This window comes from Mytilus edulis, chromosome 7 (genome assembly GCF_963676685.1).
Source record: "Mytilus edulis chromosome 7, xbMytEdul2.2, whole genome shotgun sequence".
Taxonomy (NCBI): domain Eukaryota; kingdom Metazoa; phylum Mollusca; class Bivalvia; order Mytilida; family Mytilidae; genus Mytilus; species Mytilus edulis.
In genome coordinates, this window is record NC_092350.1 from 40,695,093 (window position 1) to 40,715,706 (window position 20,614).

A 20,614-nucleotide genomic window follows, 5' to 3' on the forward strand; every position below is an offset into this window, starting at 1 on the left:
GATTTTTTAATTTTTGGGTTAAAAAAAACCACGTTGCCATGGCAACAAAAAGCCAAAAATATCCTTTTTCCGGGTCCACCGTTTTTGTAAAAAACTGTGAACTTTAGGATTTAACTATTTGCATTATAATAATAAAATTGGTATGTCCCCGAACTCGTTTTTTTCGAATTCGAGTAGAAAAATAACGCGAAAATAAATCGTCGCGATTATATAAATCTTGGATCTATCCTTATCAAACTACATCAAGTAAATTAGAAAATCGCGAAATTTAATAGCCGTGAAGCTGACTAGAAAGGGAAAAACGCGAAATAAAGTATCCGCGAAAATAATTTGGTTGACAATATTTGGAAAGGCCGTATGGTGTCCTATAATTGCTGACATCTACCTCATTTCGTCTCTTGTGGATGCTTGTCTCATTGTTCATCTTACAACATCTCCATTCATTTTTAATATAACAATAACCAGCATAAAAAACAAGATTCCTATTATCTACTTGATTCTGAGACTACTATAACACTGTGTTATTTTATAAGTATAAAGACAGATCTTGACTGTATCGATTGATTGTATGGATTGATTGTATCGAATATTGTATTATATTTAATAGAACTATGATGCCAAAACATTGTGACAAATATTTATTTTGTTTCCAATTTGTTTATTTATAATTACAATTAAGACAAGCATTCGATGTTTACTATTTGGCTAATTAAATCATCTACACTTCATGGTTCATATACACTGTTACCACGGGTACCCATATATTCACCCCACGTTTGTTTCTCTGGTGGTAGAAATTTGAGGTTGGTTATTTTATTCTCAATGAAAGAATTCCTCATTCTTTCATGTATTGTCACATTAAGTGGTGTGTACATTTCATTGTCTATGATATCCTCCAAACTAAATTTATAAATGTCAACATCAAATTTCATTTTGACAAAATGAGCATAATCATCACGTAATATTCCAACGGAAATCAGATTCACAATAACATCTAACTTTCCATCTCCATCCACATCCCCAATAGCTCCTGGAAATATAAATGATTAATTTTCAGACTTTCATGGACAGTTTAGTTTTTATAACTTTCATTTAGTCAATTATGGTTAGTAAGCTACATAAGGTTATAATGTTCAAATGCATAGTTGTTTAAAAAAAGAATGTACTCATTTAAACTTTTTGTAAATAAAAAAAAATCCTATATTGAAAAAACAAAAATTTCATTTTAAGATCAATGTAATAAATATTAATTTACAGTACATACTTTATAGCTTGGTTTTTTTTTTTTTTACATTTGATATAAACGGCAATGTGACCTAACAGCATAAAACAGCAACATCAAAAGACAGCCTGCAACAATATATATAGATTTGTTTTGACCAATGTTGTTCTAAACAAGTTATTATATAAAAAAATCGAACGATAGACACTTTTAAAATATCAAGTACATAATACTGGTCGGAATGATTTGGCATATTTTCTATTTGATAGGTTTGATCTATAAAGAGACAAAATGCTTAATCTCGAAATAGTAACATTCTACTCACTAGTATATATTTTTAAATCAATTAAATGCCCATCTTAAATTATAATGATATGACACCGTGGGTAAATTATCACGTTTTGATTGGCTTAAAGCCGTAATGTAGTGACCACCTATGGGTTCGTAGGGATTAGAAAATTTCATAGGGGTTCATGACGTCACGTCTACTGTTAATTGTGACATCATACATTGCTGTTGTTGTGTTTCATTGGTTTTTTTTCTCAACAAAACGCAGCAGAAAACGTCCAACCTGCGATAAATTCGTTATACGGTTAACTACTGCCCCCCTACGGACCATAGAGGGTAAATAAAATCCATAAAGGATTCGACCTACAGCCTCAACTCCTATAGATTTTACTAACCCCTAACCCTCTTTGAATCCGTAGGGAGTCAGTAGAGAACTATATAACTTATAATATCGGAGTATTAGTAATCAGATGTATCACAATTGCAAAATGAAAACAACCCTTGTGGTTCAACTGAAGCATTCTTCTGGATTTGCATTCACAAGTAATGCTTAAAATGTACTTTGAAGGCAGGTTTTGAAGAGCTAAATAACAATAAGGGGTCTAAGCAGAATATCCAAAACAAACAAATGTCAACTATGTTAAACCTCTGCTGGTGGCCTGTCATTTCCCGATGGTACTTCGGTACCGGCATGCAAATACGCATATTGTTTTTATAACATTTGCTAATTTAATAAAAACCAGATGAGATTATTTAAAATGAAGTAATGTAACTGCATGCATAGCAATAATCTTTCTTGCAACGAAGGTAAAACAACGATTATTTAAGACTTGAAAGTATGTCATACCCGTTGTTCTTTCATCTGGTTGAACCATGACACACATGGTACCAGGAGCCTGACGTTTGCCTCTTGTCCATGGAACTTCCAACTCTGTTAGTGTATGGTTATCCCCAAACGTTTTTACAACTTTTTGTACGGACTTTCGATCCTCGTCTGTCAATTCTGAAAGAACGCATTTTAATATCTTTAAGAGCATTTAGTGTTTCGACATATCGTGATGATCGATATATAAAACACGAATAAAACATCCATTAGTCTTTTTTTATATCGCTTTTAACTGGCTGACTAGTGTGATAACTTAAAAGTCCTTTCACACCATATCTTTCTAAGTAATTTTAAGTTGTCTCGATTTGTTCTCATTCTTTTGATCATTACAATATACAAACTTTTCGAAAGGATATTTTTTTACTTGATATTATTTATAAGTTTGAATATTTACATGGTACAAAAACCACAAGAGTAAATGCCAAATAAAAGGTATATTGTAGGTAATTTTCTATTAGTTTGTCATTCCTGATTTACCAAATTAAAAGAAAGTTCAATTTCGGAAAAAAACATATTTCCATTTCAAAATAAAAATCTTCCAGTTATCATGTGTCCTCTGATGATAACCAATAATCTTATTTTCATAATGTGTTCACTGAAAATTAATAGCAATCTAACAATTTTCATTTTCCTCTGGCAATTAATAACAATCTTACTATAATAATGTTTCTCTGATCCCTTTTCCCACAATTTAATTGGCGCCTTCATCACTGTCCTGTCCATTGCAAATAACTCAGTTATCATTAGAGTCTGGTCAGATTCACATTCTATGAAATCTTTTGGGACTGCTCGGCGTCTTCGAGTGAAATGACTTTCTGGTAGTAAAAGTCCTGGTGCATCAAAATTATCATCATCCACTACCGTTTCCTCCAGTTCATTTGGATTTGAGCTACGTCTGTTTATCTAAATCATCATCATAAACAATTAACGATTTACGAGGAAAGATTTTGACTGTTAAATTTAAAATGTTTTGAAATTCATTCAGTCAAATCTAATGAAAGACAACGTTTCCGTGATATATGTATATTAATTGGTTTTTTTTCTAAAATAACTTATTCGTTTCGAAAATATCTGGAATCTTGAAGTGTTTTTTGTATGCATTTCAAATGTTTTAAGTATCAATTATATCATGATTACATGTTAGTTTATTGATATTTTCTCTGTGTCCCCCCCCCCCCCCCAAATCAAGTAGTAGTAAATGGGACCTTGACAATCATACAAGTCCACCGTTATACAGATCTTGATATCTGAAGCCACCACTGTCCCAAAAAGTCCTTGTTCTTAGTCTAGCGCAAGATAATCAAAAAATTTTACTTCTTGTTTACTTTTATTTCTTGATTTTGATACATATATTTCATTGATGATTGTTTATATAAAACTTCAAACAAATTTGTCTTCATTTACTTACAACTCTTTGAGCTCCTGTGGCTCCATGAATTGCTGCTTGATTTAATGCGCCATCACCCTTACGACCTTGCATGCGGAATAGAAATACATCCCTGTGGTAACTACTAGTTCTGGCCACCAGATCTGATGACACATCATATCTATGACTGGTGGTATTCCATAATACGACACCATCCTTCCCATCAACGACAATCACCTTTTAAAATGGTAGTAACATATTTTTAAGGTGACCTACTGGTCCAGGTTCTCTTGGATACAAAAAGTTTAAGTATGTTTTTGTATAAGATTTCGGAAACCGAAAATTAACCATAAAACGAGGCTTACCTCTAAGCATGTAGTCAGCAATTTTGATAATAATCACAAAAGTACTAAATAAAGAAATTTCTATGAATACAACACCGGCTGTTTATAAAAAATATTTTTTAAATCACAATTGTGAATATGACATTAATCATACCAAATTTTACTTCTGTAGATCGTATTTGAGCATTAAATGTATCTTCGCTGATGTTCGAGGACAAAAAAGGGAACATTTCGTTCCATAAAACAACATGAAATTAAATGACTCATAAAGAAAGAAAATTGTATTCTGATACAATATTGTTTTGAATTATAGAAACAAGCAGGCCAAAATATAGACTGATTTGCTGTCAATAAAAAATTTTTATATTCAAAATAGCTTTAATACATCCCACTTTTTATGATTACGAAAAAATAATTTTCGATTGATCAAATTAACTTAAAATACGACATAGAAATATTTGTTTTTCTAATTATTGTACATTAAACAGTTCTTTAAAACTTGTTCTGATACTTCTATTTACATGCATAGTATATAAGAGGTAAAATTATCCCAATATATTTATAAACGTCTACTAAATAAAGATATTATACCGATCTCAACAGGAAAAGACATTGAAATATAGGTACGTATACAATCAAATTGTACAAAACGTGAATCCAGTTCTATGACACATAACTTTGAATTCAAATTAGTCTTACATCAGTGCTATTATAGTATGGCCATGCTCCTCCACTCCAGTGGAACATAAAATCTAGTGTATCATCATCGTTAAAATATCCCGGAGCAGGGGAACTAAAATGAATGAAATGCGATATAATCTATGAACACATTAAACAATCAAAAACTATAATTAAAAGACTGCATACAACACCATTGGCAACAAAAATCAAAGAATGCATAAACCATCATGAGCAAATGTTAAAAAAAACGATGAAAGAACAAACACTAGTCCATACTACAAAGAACAAACATTAGTCCATGCTACCAAGAACAAACATTAGTCCATACTACATAGGAAATGAAAATAAAAGACACTTATATTATTGTAAGTGAACATAGGTTCTGCGAAAGGTTACTTGTAGAGGCACCACTAATAATTCAACTATCATGTTCATCATGACAAGAAAACATTCGGTTATAAATTGCATACAGTGATATCACACTCGATGATGAATAACAAGATTGTGGTTGCAAGTTAAAAAGTTCCGTGATCTTCTTTTACACCAACATTTAACAACAAAGCAATTTTTGATGTATTCTATTAAACTTTCGAACAGCTAGAAGACTTCAACTTTACGTGGTTAAATAACTTCTAAGTAAGCAGCAATCATCGTCCATCAAGGAAATGCATACCGATTTTAAAAATGCATTTGCTGTCGTTGATTGAATGTTTGTTTACAGATATGGAAAGTTTACTATAAGGAAATAGAGTTTTTTTCTTTTAAAGTTCTCAGCCATTCCTAATGGTCAATTACTAGGTGTAAGTCAATATATAAAACAGACTTACCGAGCTTTTATTTTAAGCTAAATAGGATAGATGCTATTCAAATAGTCACCAAACAATTTAATAAGTGAGAGGATATGATTTTTATAACTAACTATTGTAATGTAGCAAATAAAGTCGGTTCTGTCTTGATTGAAGATTTTCAACACACATTTTAGATTAATAGTACACGAATGAAACCATCTGTTTGGCAATTGTCAGCATCATTTATGATTTAAAAAAAAACTAAAAATATCGATGAATGTCAGTTATACAATAAGTACCTGTAAGATTCTTTATCCTCAAATTTGATCTTCCATAAAACATCCAATGTCTCGCCGTCAAAAAGAATCATTGTCCCGTCAAATGCCGACATAAGAATATCCTTCACTCCATCTTTATTTATATCTACAAGAACTGGTGGAACCATGACCCCATTTGTTTCTGATCTATTATATAAATAGGAACATTTTTTCATTTCACCTTTATGGTCACCAGAAGAGAGGTAAAAGGTACCAAAGGGGATCTTCAAACTCATAAGTTTAAAACAAAATGACGATGCCATAGCAAAAAATGAAAAACGATCAATAGATAAACAGTTGTTTGTATTATTTTCCGGTACAGTTCTACATTTTATTTATTCGTATAGTTTACCTGTTCTTTTCTGTCTATTATGTGTTCGTATAATTTACTTTTACAGTTCTGCCTATTATTTGTTTAATGATTCACTTGACTACAGTTTTACCCATTATTTGTTCTATGATTTACTTGTACAGTTCTGCTCATTAAATCTTTGTATAATTTACCTATACAATTCGATTTCGCCTTTAAAATTTGGTTTCCTATATCCCCACTGTTTATACTGTCCTCCAACGGTTGGTGCTTTGTGACTATGGTCTAGATTGTTTACATATCTGTAGAAGTCTGGCACAGATATAGCAAGGAATAACCCTAAGTAGAAAGAAAAAAAAAACCAATTTAATGTTGTAATAGTTGAATAATACAAATAAGATCAAAGACAATAATAAAGCTGAAAGGAGTAGAGGACTTTTTCACACATCAAAGCAGAACAGTATTATAAAATAATACTAATAGAATATGACAGAACATAAAAAAATTAGATGTTCAACATCTTTTGGAGACTTCAAACTAGGATCTATGCCATAAATAACGATTTCGACTTCCTTTTGCCAACTTCTCTCTCCTAAGTAAGACCATGGGTTGAAGTCATAAAACTTTGCTCAGTGCTCGGAGCACAAAAATCATGCTCGAAACATGAAATCAAGCATTTTGATTGATTGATTTTTGAGTGAGTAAAATTGTCTTCCCTTTTGATTATAGCGTTTATTTATAGATTATCGTTGATCATCTCTACGAGATTGCTTTTCTCGCTTTAGCTGGGACGGCAAAATCGAGAAAAGCAATCGAGTTAAGATTGTTTATCGCTATTTTACCATGTCAATTTCTTTAGCAACGCCACGTGCCTCCTTAGTTTCTAGCGATAATTTTCCATCTCAAGCGAGTAGTATGATATGCAAAATTATCACAAAAAAAGATCAAAGGAAAAATGCACAAAATAGTGATAAATATATATATACATATATATATATCGATTGATACGTTACACGCTTGTATGTTCACATTATACGAACTTGAAAACAGGTGTGCTCTTAACGCAGAAACTCTGCAAGTTTTATTATGAGAAAGGACGACTGAAATCAACACCATTGTACCTTCACGAGTTGGTTAATCGCTTATTTTATTTGTAGCTCAACTGGAAAAGAACATAATTTTTTCGCGATATTTGATCTTGAGACATCAGAATAGTCGCATGATATGCATTAATAAAAACTGATTGTGTCGTAATCCTTTTCATAGTATGTTTGACTTCTTCTAAATTTGTTCGGCGAGTGATTCAAACAAAACAATCGATGGACCAATTATCCCTTCATTTAGGGCTAAGTTAACTACCTCAGGTTAATCCCCTTGATTTGTATTTCCAATATATCTACGATAATTAGCATAGGTACACTAGTGTTTCCTCTTATAATTGTAACTAAAATGACCTGTTTCCGTTTTTATTGGGGAAAATTATGCAACAGTTTGAATATGCATGCTATTCATTTAAATAAGGTTACGATGTTGTATGTCAAACGCTGGAGAAAGGGGAAAAAGTGATTGCTTTCTTTAATTCTTTATCGTGTTAAGTTTTTTTTTTTCAATACGTTTTTTATGTTTTAGATAAAGATCATGAGTTTGTTTGTCAAACGCTGGAGAAAGGAAAAGAGGATTATTAACTTGAATTCTTTTTCGTGTAAAGTTTGATACTAATAGTACATAAGTACTACTAACGTGCATAGAACAAAAATAATTGACAATGTATCATCATACCTCCAACCGTTTCCCCTCCACTGCCATACAAAATGTACATTGAGCCATCCCTGCGCTGGTGTACAACAGGTGATATATACATCTCTTTGTCCTCTGGCATATCTAAATAACGACCCATTATTTGTCCTGTTGCTCCGTTTATCATTATCAATCGTCCAGAATGGCGTTTATGGTTCTATAATACAACGTTATTGTGAATAATAGGATTCAAATATTTTTCTCATTTAATTGAGCAAAATCCGAAACAGAACACATTTATTTAGAAATTGCTTAAATTAATATTTAATAGGAGAAAAATATTTAGAAATTCGAGGGTTTAACATACTTATATAGTATTGCAATCCTTCTGATTAGGCAAAATATACACACAGCGATTTCACATTATTTCTTTCGATCCTACATCATATGTGCCTCGATATAGTTTTTTTTGTTATGAGGCACAGCAAAATAGGTTGTAGGTTGTAGGTGAGGGATGGAAGTGGTCGGTGTAAATCAAAACTATCAAACCTTTGAATTGGCATTATAAGTTTTTGTATAATTAGAAAATTTCATGATAAGCAAAATATTAATGCATTGTACTACGAACTGTGTGTGTGTGTGCTTCTATTGGGATTTGGGGTTATTGAAACTTAAAAACTTGTTCTTTTATTAATGACATAGGTTATTAGACGATATTTCAATCAAAAAGCAGACAGTAGCATCGAATATCAAACAAAGGATTCACAACGAAATTGAAAGTGTTTTTTTTTAAATGTGACAATACAAAAAGAGGTTTCAAATGACAAGAATGAAAAATAAAAACGGTAACCAGGAAGCAGACAAGTCTTCAAATGAAAATGATATCTTTTTCAATTGTTTTACTGTATTTAGTATCTAGAAGTGATACAAATAATTGCATCATAAAATATTGCCCCATGTGACTGTGTCCCTGTCTGGTTATTATTGACAATGGTACTAATTGTTCCAGTTATCTTACATCAGCAGCTATAATTGGATCTCCTCCGTGTGATATTACAATTTCATTGATACCATCATTGTTCATATCAGGTATAGGGGTTGTTGTATATATATTCCAGCCTAATCTCAGGTTGTCAGGGTTAGAAACCCATAGAGTTTCACCTAAACAAAATGTAAAACCATTACTGTTAAATGTCAAAACACAGAACAAATAAAAACTTGGGTACTCATGGAAAGCTAAATCATTGAATTGTGTTGTTCATTTTGTTAACGTATCCCTTACTGTTGTCATTTATAGGACTATTGACTTCCATGAAGTTCTAACGAGGTATCACGGTTAAACTCCACTGTTTATAGAAATGCATTTAATCCAATAAATAAACTCATCATAGATACCGGGACTAAATTTTGTATATACGCCAGACGCGCGTTTCGTCTACGAAAGACTCATCAGTGACGCTCGAATCCAAAAAAGTTAAATAGGCCAATACGACGTTGAAGAGCATTGAGAACCAAAATAGCTCTGATTATGGTACGTATTCCTTTCTGTGCATTCATACTTAAAAGCGCATAAACCAACGATACATTCATCTTACAATGTAGCTACCTGGATTAAGGATTTTACACCAGACGCATAAATAAAAGGCAAAATAAATTACAAAGTTGAAGAGCATTGTCAGGACTCAAAAATCCTCTGTTGTCTTTCATGTAATTGAAAAAAGAAGACTGTTTTCGTTTATATCATAACACATGGTTTTGAGTTGTGTTTTCAAAAGGTACTTCATACCTGTTTTTGGGTCAATTGCTCTAAGATCTTTTAGCCGTCCAGAAACTATACAATCATCTAATCCATCCTGATTGACATCAACGCCGTGACAGTTCATGGCAAAAATCTCAGAATATGTTTTTGTTTGCCAAAGTAATTTTCCATCATAACCTCTTAACGCAATCACAGCTCCTGCACACGGTGTTTCCATTCCTAAAATGCATGTGAACGAAAATAATTACTATTCCAAATGTAAAGATCATATCATATATATAAACATCGGAAGTAAAACTTTATATAGTACAAAAAGATAGACGCAATAGTGAAATAAACATTAATAAATGCAAGTAAACAGTATAAAGGCAACAGTAGTATCATAGGCATATACAATTGTGGTTGGTTCCTTATAGGCTGCATACTAAATGCGATACGAAAATACGAATCTGACATTATGACTAAGGCAGATTTTTAATGGCATATGTACAAGGATTAGTTGCTCGAAAAAATCTCTTGCCAGTAAAAGAAAATCAAGTTATGTTTGTGACCACACCGATTCATTGCAGATTCCAATACCATTTCAGTCGTTATCATCAATCAGATAAGACTTATGATACATAAGTAATAAATATTGGCAATTGAATTAACAGGTTTTACCATGTTTTGAACAAAATTTATCCATTGTAGATTCCAGGACCATTTCAGTAATATCTTTACCGATAGCCAGACCAGTGAGCACATCAAGCAATCCATCACCATCTACGTCAACTAATCGGATGCAGGATTCTGAACCTAGTGAAAGAATACATTATCTATTGCATTTTATAATCATAGCTATATTCACATTTTCTTACTTTTAATGAAATGTATATCTTTTCAAATCTAAATCCGTTTTTATTGGATTTGTATCAAAGAAAAATCATAACTGATCATTTGATATTCAAAATTTTAAATTAGGAACTACAGAATAGATTGGTCGGTGTATAAGTTTTAAAAAGCTTTCTTTTCCTGTATTAATATAAGAAGCATTTTCATCAAAATAGTTTCTTGGGTACGTTTTCATTTTGATCGGAACCAACATTTGTGTGGAAAAAATACACGATGGTAAAGAAATTTAGTATTTCTATCGTCAAAATAACATACATCAATCTTGTTCGAGTTATGTAAATTTTTTCCCCCTTTTTATTAGGACATTTTCATTTTTTTTTTAAGTACACATGTTTTTTTCAAATTTTTATTACACTTTTTTTTATTAATATGTCAATGTTTCGTCAAACAAAAAATATTTGTTCTGATTTGTTAACTAGTCTTTTACAGGAAGGTATATATAAAGGCAACGATAGTATACCGCTGTTCGAAAGTCAAATCCGGGTAACTAAAACTGAGTGAAACACATCAAACATAAGGGTAAAACAACGAACAACAAAAACACTATAAATGTTTTTGTTTTTCTACTTTATCAGAGTAATTTGATATCAGAAAATGTATAACAGAGTTGTATATAGTAATGAGAATAAAGAAAAATTCTTTGTCTATATTCATGGTTATCTTTGTTTCCTAGGTATGATCATATGAAAAAATAAAACAAATTGAAAACAACAAAATATCAAATCAAATCAAATCAAATATATTTTATTGCTAATCAAAGCGCCCACAAGGAGCAGAACAATCAACATTAATTACATACAAATGATTACAAGTGATTCAAAATGATTAAGACACAATGTTATAATTTTTTTTATTAAGTATGACAAGCAGAAGAATACAACAAGCACAGTGTTTAATAATATAACTAGATTAAGAAAAGGGGGGTCACTGAGCATTACTACATCTATATATCATTTATGGAAACTTTCCTATATGAGGATAAATTTTCAAATAATTTTCCGAGTTTATGGAGTATGAAAATATCTTCAGAAGACATACATGTAAGCCAAATAAATTGTGATTTAATATCTTAACCACTAAAATGTTAAACTGTTGCTTTATTTCATTTAAAAAGTTAAGACGAATATTTGAAAATTTGTGACACTGAAGAAGAAAATGAGTTTCATCCTCAACCTCAGTACCACACAATTTACATATACGTTCTGACACTGTCAGATTTTTGTATTCCCCTCTCAATCTCTAAATCGTGAGCACTGATACGGAATTTTGTTAAGTAATTTCTATGTTTAAAAATTTTCTGCAAAAAAAATTTCCTATCATGCGTCCATGTATGTTATCAATTTAGTTTCTATCTTACCCCAATCTGACAGCTTTAAATGCCAGGGTCTAGACTCTTTTATAATTGAAGGCCGCTTAGGCAGTAGTTGCTTTGGTGTATATTTTTGTTTAATCGAAAATGGAGTAAAGAATCCAGCTATATAGCCTACTCCAAAGAACAAAAGTGACAAAGCTAGCATGACGGCACCTCTTGTAGGTGTACACAAGGGGTCTTGTTTTCGCGCCGACTGTCGAAAATTATATCCATGCCCATGTCCATTTTTTAAATTGGTGTGTATTAGTCCGACCTCTGCATCTTGAATTTTCGTCCCTGTGTTATCTGTTTCTGTTCTCTGCTCATCTCCAAAATCATCATCTTCACTATCGCTTCCCATGGGTAAAAGGTGATTGTAATCAGAACTTCCATGTGTCCGTCCCCCTAAAGCAATATCAAACCGTTAGCAATGCATCAAGACTAAAACTTATGAACCAGTTTTGCAATTCTTTCAACTATTTTCCATTCGTTCCCATGTTTGATTTTCCGTCGATAAAGTCTTACGTTTGATAAAGACAATTTTTATAGACTGACCCTTTTTGAAATTACATTAGTATTTTCAAAATAATTTCCCCATAAATTGTAATTTTAATCATATCTCAGTGGTATATACTAAAACATAGAAAAAAAAACCAAAAAAAAACCCAGAATACGTGTAGCAGTATCAACTCAAATGAAGAACTATGCAAAACATTCACTGTTTATTCATATTTTGAGCGTTTCTATTATGCCTTACAATAACGTGGTGTGTTTAATTTTTATAGTAACATGAGATAAATCATTCTCGCTGATAAATTCAAACAATAGCGACGAAGTTTATTCAAGTGCAGTATAGAAGAACTTTTGTAGTGAGTACTTGTATAAATTAACAAACAAAAAAAATATTTTACTTTATAATTTGATGAAATATGAAGAAAAGCTGAATAATATAATCTTACCTGGCATTGTTTGGTATCAAATGTATATCCAGAAGACACTCCAATAAAAGTACATTTATTCTTATCTCTAATAAATGTCCAAAATAAAGTAGAGTTCAAGAAAGTTTCGTCAAGATAAGATTGGAAAGATGGACATATCACTTAAGCAGCTTACATATTTAACCTTCAACTTATCTTCCGATTGTCTCCAATGTAAACACATAGTTATGTTAATCAGAAGTTCCAATTTTCTTTGTCAATTTTTTGTGTTCAATGTTTGTTTCGAACATTATTTTCAAATTCTTGTTTATTGACAAATATACCATCAGCATATGTATAAATAAAATAAAATCCCTTAAATTCTTTGTGTTTATATATTTTGAATAAAATATAATGAACCAGCAGGTTTTAAGGTATTCAGTTTTATCCACTTTTTTTTAAAATTTGTTTTTACTTTAACTGCACAGTCCCTTACATAATTTAAAAAGATTTCACCATCTGCCATAATGTGCTTCTTTACCTGAGCGAAATTTGGCAAAAAGATATCGTCACAAGTAATTGAATTTGTACTTGTATCACAAAAGGTTTAATGCGTGTTTAAAGGCTTTTCCGTTATTATTTCTTCGACAAATCTATGCCATTTGTTTCCACGTTTGTTATATATATATATATGTCTGAAGCTTTCTGTTTTTAATGTGTTCTTTGATTGTTTACATGACTTAGAATTGATGTATATACTTGCTAAGACTAAATAATAGTAGTCTAAGGTTATTATCCCCAAAAATATAATGTAACAGTACAGTAATTATATAATATTTTGCTATATTAGATCGATACTTTTTCCATACATACAATTATATACAAAAATGTAAGCTGACAAAGTTCATACTTACTGAATCCAACGCAAATAGACGCTGTGAATTTTTTTATTCAGAATACCTCTCAACGTCTACATGCCACTATAAATACTCCCCACTAAAAACAGATTATCTTTAGCTAAATAGATTGATTATTAACTGTAATTAATAAAATATAGATCGGTTGAATTCATATGTGATCGACGATTTAAAAAAGAGATGGGTTAACCTAGAAAAGAAGACAAAAAAGAAGATAAACATTGTAAATGCGCTGTAAGCTTTCAGACAAAAGTATCACCTTGAACAATAACAACATGTAAGTATCGACCTCATGTACACGTAGGACCATAAGTGATAACAATTGGATATATATACATGTTAGATATGTATTCAAATTGTTGAACATGAGATAATTGTTTAAAGGAAGCTTTAGGGAATTCAACTGCTTCGTGATTTAATTCATCTCAAAGCTTTCCCTGGTTTGATATTTGTTTTTTGGCGTTTTAATTGTATTTGATGATTTCCATGCACCAAAATAATAATTCAAGTTTAAGACTTGTCCAATGCTGTTACGATTATTAGAACAGGTTATGATCACTGTTTGAAACAAAAAATCCTAAAATTGCCAATAATACAAATATGAAAGATCAATAGTTTCGTGGTCCTTCTAAGTGTAATTTTCATAAAAGATTGGTCATATGGTATATCCCGTCACACAATTTTTTACCCAATACGAATCAACCAATATATATTGCTGCCTTTACTTTTTACTTTGACCAAGAGATATCAAAGCAATATGAATCATACCACAAACAAGTTTTTATGGATGTATGGTTTGATAGATTTATTCAATATACTGTCGACACAGAGATATGTCTAGCCTGTCAGCATAAAACTCCGAAAAGACTGATGGACAGCAACATTACTTATTAATTGAGAGTCGCTGGACCATGAACTAGTGGGCAGGGCCTCAAGCTGAGTTGGTGATACCTTCGGGGAATTAAAACTCCACCAGCAGTGGCATTGACACAGAAAAACTTCACTATGTAAGTAATTATTGTTGATCGTTGGTGTTTAATGTCACTTTCAGCTCTAATGGCTAAATTGTTCCGAACACTTTAATTGATGGAGGAAGCCAGAGTCCCAAGAGAAAACCACCAACCTTTGTAAGAATTTAGATAGTTGGCTTCTTTATGTCCTTAAATATATAATAGATATAGAAAGATGTGGTGTGAGTGCCAATCTAGGATTCTATGTTTATGAGATATTAAAATATTAATATTCAGGACAATTGCATGTTAAAGGGGCACTGGCTGTCAAAATCATGTTCACCAATTTGAAACAAATTCTCATATTTGATTTATAACATACTCAACACATTCCCAAATTCTGAAGTCTGAAATAAACAGCTAACAATGAATATAACAGATATATATATCAAAATTTTTAGTACTTAGTCTAGATGTCATCTATTTAACTATTGAGAAGACCTCCGAAAAACTGACAATGGTCATATAATGATATAATATTAACATAAATATAAATAGATAGCAACCTCGTGCATTCGGACTTTTATTTTTACATCTATTTGATTTCATGTTATGGGTTAAATGATAAGTTAATTATTTTTACTTGTAAACAAATGTGTTTTTGTGGATGAAATCAGTCAATCAAATAATTCACCTTTGTTTCACTTTCAATGTTGTCATTCTTTTCCTTTTAATAACTGAACACTCACAATTCAAGTGTAATTCATCTCTAGATATGGGTTAAATTGAAGGTCACATGAATACGGATTCAAAGAGATTGAATTATTCAATTGCAAGTGAATAATTCATTCATCAATGTTTCTTAGCTTATTTTGACAAAATTGAACCATACTGCCTGCTAAAAGCGAATTATCATTTCGCTATTTTACTTTCATTAATGATTGAACAAACAAAAATCATCTTTTAAATGTTATATACATCTCTTAGCTAGTGCCCCTTTAATGAGATATTAATGTTCATTGTTTTTTTCTGGACTGACATGCCAAGTATTTTTAGTATACTAACTCACAAAGTCAACAGAAACACATATCACCCTACCCAGACTCCAAGATGACATTTCTTCACGTTTTCTTCTAAATTGCAGAGAAAGAGTAAATATCAATTTTGAAGCCTATGGTTTTACCAAGCCAGATATGAGACCCAGAATCCCTTCCAGTTCAATACATTTCTTTCATATGGAAAATTGTTTTAGTTACACAATGAAAACTAAACACATATTAAATTTGAGTTTATTGATATTATAAAGCTCTATAAGGGTAAAACTCCTGAGTTCACACAATGAAAACTAAAGACATATTTAATTAGAGTTTATTAATATTACAAAGCTCTTTAAGGGTAAAACTCCTGAGTCCACATAATCAATACATTAGCTTTATGTAACAAAAACATAACAAAAATATAACAGGGTAACACTACATTCTATCTTTAGCGATACAGAGCAAAATTAAAACCTATAAACAGTGAATGGTTATATCAGAGCTGATGCAATAACAACATGCTTAGTGATAATATAATAAAAAGCTTGACATAAGTATATATAGACCTGTATAAACAATTGGATATGAACTTCCATAATTTTTTCAGTCAAAATATGATCAATATAATGCCAAGTTTATTACAAATTCAAATCAATTACATTTTATGTCAGCTGGACATTAACCGGCTTTTAAAAAAAATTGAAACTCGTGTACTGGCATTTCAATTCAGCAATTATTTTTTGTTAGAACTGAAAACTCTAAAACTACTGAAGACATTTTATCACATTTATTTCAAAATGAAAAGTGTCTGTCTAATGTTAGAAGTTCTATTATGAACTGTTGGTTATATATAATATCAAATAAACCAAAATGAAGCAAGCTAAACAATTAAATGAGTCATTGTGTATTAAAAATATCATCAGTTGAAAAGTGTTCAAGTTAAGTACACAAATGTGTAGTAATGTAATTGTATTTATGATAACTGCAAACTTAACACACTAAAACAAAATATGCAAAAGCACTGAACTCAAGTGACTGATAGTTAAAACCACAAATAATGAAACTAAAACAAAAAAGTTTCTCTTGTTGGCAAGAAAAATCTGAAACAATAATTGTAATCTATATTCTACGAAAACATTTGCATCAATTAAAGTCATATGTAGAATCTAATTCTAAGTTTCAGCTAAAGAAGGCTTAGACTGTTGTTGCCATAGCAAATATTTCCTATAAATAAAAACCAACACAGTGTTATGGTGGCTATAAGCTGAAGAAGTCATACATAAATATGGCAATCATACCACATCATCTTTTTTATATATAGCTTCCATGCTGTATAAATGATAAGCAGGGGAAAATATCAATATAAGTATCAACTAGATATCTGACTGGCATGGTAATATGGTAAAGATAATTAGCCAAATATCAAACAGATATTCATTGTGTAGAGCTGATGAGATAGAGTTAATATAAATATCAACCTTTTGTAACCCGAATATCTTAATTTTTTTAAAGAAAAAAAATTAAAAAAATTTGGGAATATTCTGCAAATATTTAATAAATGTACCTGTTATAATTTTTGACAGAAATGAGTGTACAATTACATCTCTTTTCAAAAGTTTCACAGGCTATTTTACAATACTCTTTCAAGTTGATTGAGACATAGCTAGATTTGCAAACTATTAAAAGTGTTTCTGTTCAAACTGTTTTTGAAAACTAAAATACACATCTAAAATACCAAGCTTGGAAATTTTGCTAAAAAGCATTGACAATCACATTTATGCCCATTATCTGATTATTAATTCAGTATAATTTGATCATGGTTATGGTTATATTGTAATGCTGATAAAAATATTTTAATATTCTACAACCAAACTCATACATTACTACCAGTTGCCTTGCAATTAGTCAATTAAATCTTAATTCAAAGAAGAAATATATAAACAATAGTGCAGGACTAAAATCCATATTGCTCAAGAACAGTTTGCATCAAATAAACATAACCTTATTTTTGCTTAAGTTTTTTTTTGTATTTAAATTAAGATAGAATTCACTCTTTGCATGCAGATTTCATATAACAACAAATAGTTTCAGTTAAAAATCAAATTCTTTTTAGTTTAAACTATTTATTCACTAATTTATCAAGCATATATATGTATATAGTTATCATTTATAAGTATGCAATACATATTTCATGATTGTCTTTTTCACAAAGCAACACAAAATCTAATGGCACAATACAGAAAATCTTATCATAACAATGTATGTTTCCTATCTTATTTCTAAGTTTTACAGTCAAATGCTTATTGTCAATCACATGTAACATTGTGGATTTGTTATCAAGTTAGGGGTACCAATTATAGCAGATTTTATGGTTATAACTATATACAAACTAAACATTTTCTATATGCTTTTATGCACTTTGGCAAAACTTGAAAATTAAGCATTATCAATAATATGATTTTTCCTCAATTGATGGAAAATTTGTACCTATAAGAATAAATGAATCCACAGTTAACACAAAAAAGAACATTTAAGGTAAAGGGTAATTTAAAAAAAAGGGCCTCAAGAAACCTGATTAGCTCAGATTTGAAGGGGGTCTAATAATATCTAACAATAAACAGAGATGCTATAAGTTACATCGAGGTTACTGAAGGGTGGATGTTCAGGTCGAAGATATCCATGACAACATTGCTGGCTTGAGATGTAATAACTTAAGAAAATGATCTACAATGTGTAAAGCATTATAAAAACATTGATAGTAAAACACGAGAACCTCAAATTTTGCAAAGTGTACAAAACTTGGAAATAAAATTTTAGGACTAGTATAACAGTTCAAATATTTCATTCAATAACAACAGTATTGTTAGATAAAATCAACATTTAAGTATAAAAAATAAAAACAAATTCATATTCTCTATGATATTAGGTTACAATACACTCATGTATTTTAGTTGCATTATATTCACAAACAAACATATATCACAACTAAGCCACAATATGTAAATATTATATTAATATTTAACTAGGATTGCTCAGGATTTCAATAGAATATACCATTTGCCTCTGAAATCTGACTTCTAAACTTGTAAATTAGTATCCATGAACATGACTCAATTCATTTATACTTTGCAATCATAAAGGACTTGTAACAATTATAATATGTTATTCCTGGTTAATATACAGCTACATATATTAATGTACACCACAACCATTGATAAAATATCATGATCTCTGTTGTACCATTACATTACATAAACCTCTATTGAATACTAGGATATCAGATATGTATTAAGATAAAGGTACTTTTTACTCAAAATTGCAATTATAATTCAATTACAATAGAAACAAATGGAAGACAAAAATATTCAAAACTTTCCCAAAAATTTATTGTGATTTTTAAGTCAGAAACACAAATATTTAGCAAAAAAATATTTGAGAATCATTCTATGAAAAAAAATCATTCTGGAGAATCACAGTAAGTATAGTTGCATTACTGTGTACCTGCACAAACAAAAACCTAAAATGCCTAGCACTTTTGTTCTAAAATAGCCCAAAACAATATAAATTTATATATCAGCACCAGCATAGCATTAAAACATTGTGAACTAAATCCATTACTGCCTAACTTAAGACCTGACTGTAACATGTCAGTTCACCTCTACAATATCACACACTAAACACCAGATAAATATATTTATTTGATTCTGTAATAAATCATTTCACTATTCCTAACACAGTGTTTCATTTCCTCCCAATCAGATTAATTCTTTTTCAAAACTTCTTTCAAATAACATTTTTGACCCATCAAATGGCTTTATTTAGTTTCTTCTTTATCATTCAATCTATATTCTACATCCTCTTCATCTTCCTCATCCTCGCCATCCTGACTTCCAGATTCTGATGGGGCAGGAGTTGCTGATCTGGAGCCTGCTGGAGAGGTAAATGCTGAGGCTGGTCTGGGATATACAAACTTCTTACCCTGAAATATACAATATTATCATTGCTATTTTAATAAATTTTCTTTTGATCTTAATCATGTTAATGACTGATAATTTTCTTTCTGAGCACAGTAGTGATTTGAAAAATTATCACTAGAAACTAAGTGTGTACATACCTGTTGTTATGAAATTAACAACTTCGTAATAGGTAAAATAGTGATAAACAGATTATCATTTGTCATCTCAACTCGATTGCTTTTCTCAACTTTGCGGTACTGGATCAAGCGAGAAAATCAATCTTGTTGAGATGATCAGCGATTATCTATAAATATAACATATTTCTTACCATAAAATACCACAAAAATATATAAGTATTTTTCAATACAGTGTCACATTCCTGTAATCATTTGAAAAAAGAGAGTAGCAATGTGGGATATAAAACTATCAAATAAACTCTAACAGTTGTGTCTTTCCCAAATTCAATCAAATTGTAAGTATTCAGGGAATGAACTTCAGATAAATGATCTGTCATGCATTTAGTAAAAATTTTGATTTAAAGATGTTTTAACTATTAAAATTGTTTTTGACAGTAAGTTCAAGCTTGTTTTGTGGTTTCAAGCTAGTTTTCTGTTGATTTTAAATTCTCACAGTCTAAAAATTTTAATGCAATGCAGTGAAAGGAGAGGAAAAAGCTGTAATGAAACATTTCAGGCGGCTCGAGGGTGTAAAAATTTTAGAAAAAAAAAACCAATTTTTTTTCATTTTTCATTTTATTTATTACTTTTATTAGTTGTTACTTTATCATATGGTACAAAAATCATTCAAAAAAATAAATTTGTTTTGACCCAAGATGACTTTTAAAATATAAATATCATTGAAAAAGCTCCAAATTATCTCCCTTTGGTGCAAAATTGC

General features: G+C 30.6%; 2 protein-coding genes across 3 annotated transcripts in view; both read right to left on the bottom strand.

The window, feature by feature from the left end:
* Nucleotides 1-653: 653 nt before the first annotated feature.
* On the bottom strand, nt 654-13,875 carry LOC139481456 (protein FAM234B-like). Of its 2 annotated transcripts, none has more exons than XM_071264811.1 (13): nt 13,772-13,875; nt 11,947-12,345; nt 10,359-10,493; nt 9,726-9,917; nt 8,958-9,100; nt 7,982-8,156; nt 6,397-6,541; nt 5,875-6,039; nt 4,806-4,899; nt 3,805-3,999; nt 3,053-3,299; nt 2,358-2,513; nt 654-1,030 (listed from the first exon to the last, which is right to left on the bottom strand). In XM_071264811.1, exons 2-13 carry the CDS (start codon nt 12,299-12,301, stop codon nt 726-728), a joined length of 2,307 nt encoding a protein of 768 aa, XP_071120912.1. In that variant the 5' UTR covers nt 12,302-12,345; nt 13,772-13,875; the 3' UTR covers nt 654-725. The 2 variants fall into 2 exon arrangements, with proteins under 2 accessions (XP_071120912.1, XP_071120911.1); XM_071264810.1 differs by lacking the exon at nt 13,772-13,875 and adding an exon at nt 12,900-13,040.
* A 2,122-nt stretch (nt 13,876-15,997) lies between these two features.
* The window catches only part of LOC139481457 (glycogen [starch] synthase-like), a 34,652-nt gene continuing 30,035 nt past the window's right edge, over nt 15,998-20,614 (bottom strand). The window contains exon 14 of the mRNA XM_071264812.1: nt 15,998-19,740. Coding sequence (XP_071120913.1) covers nt 19,576-19,740 — 165 coding nt within the window. The 3' untranslated portion in view covers nt 15,998-19,575. The remainder of the gene's footprint in view (nt 19,741-20,614) is intronic.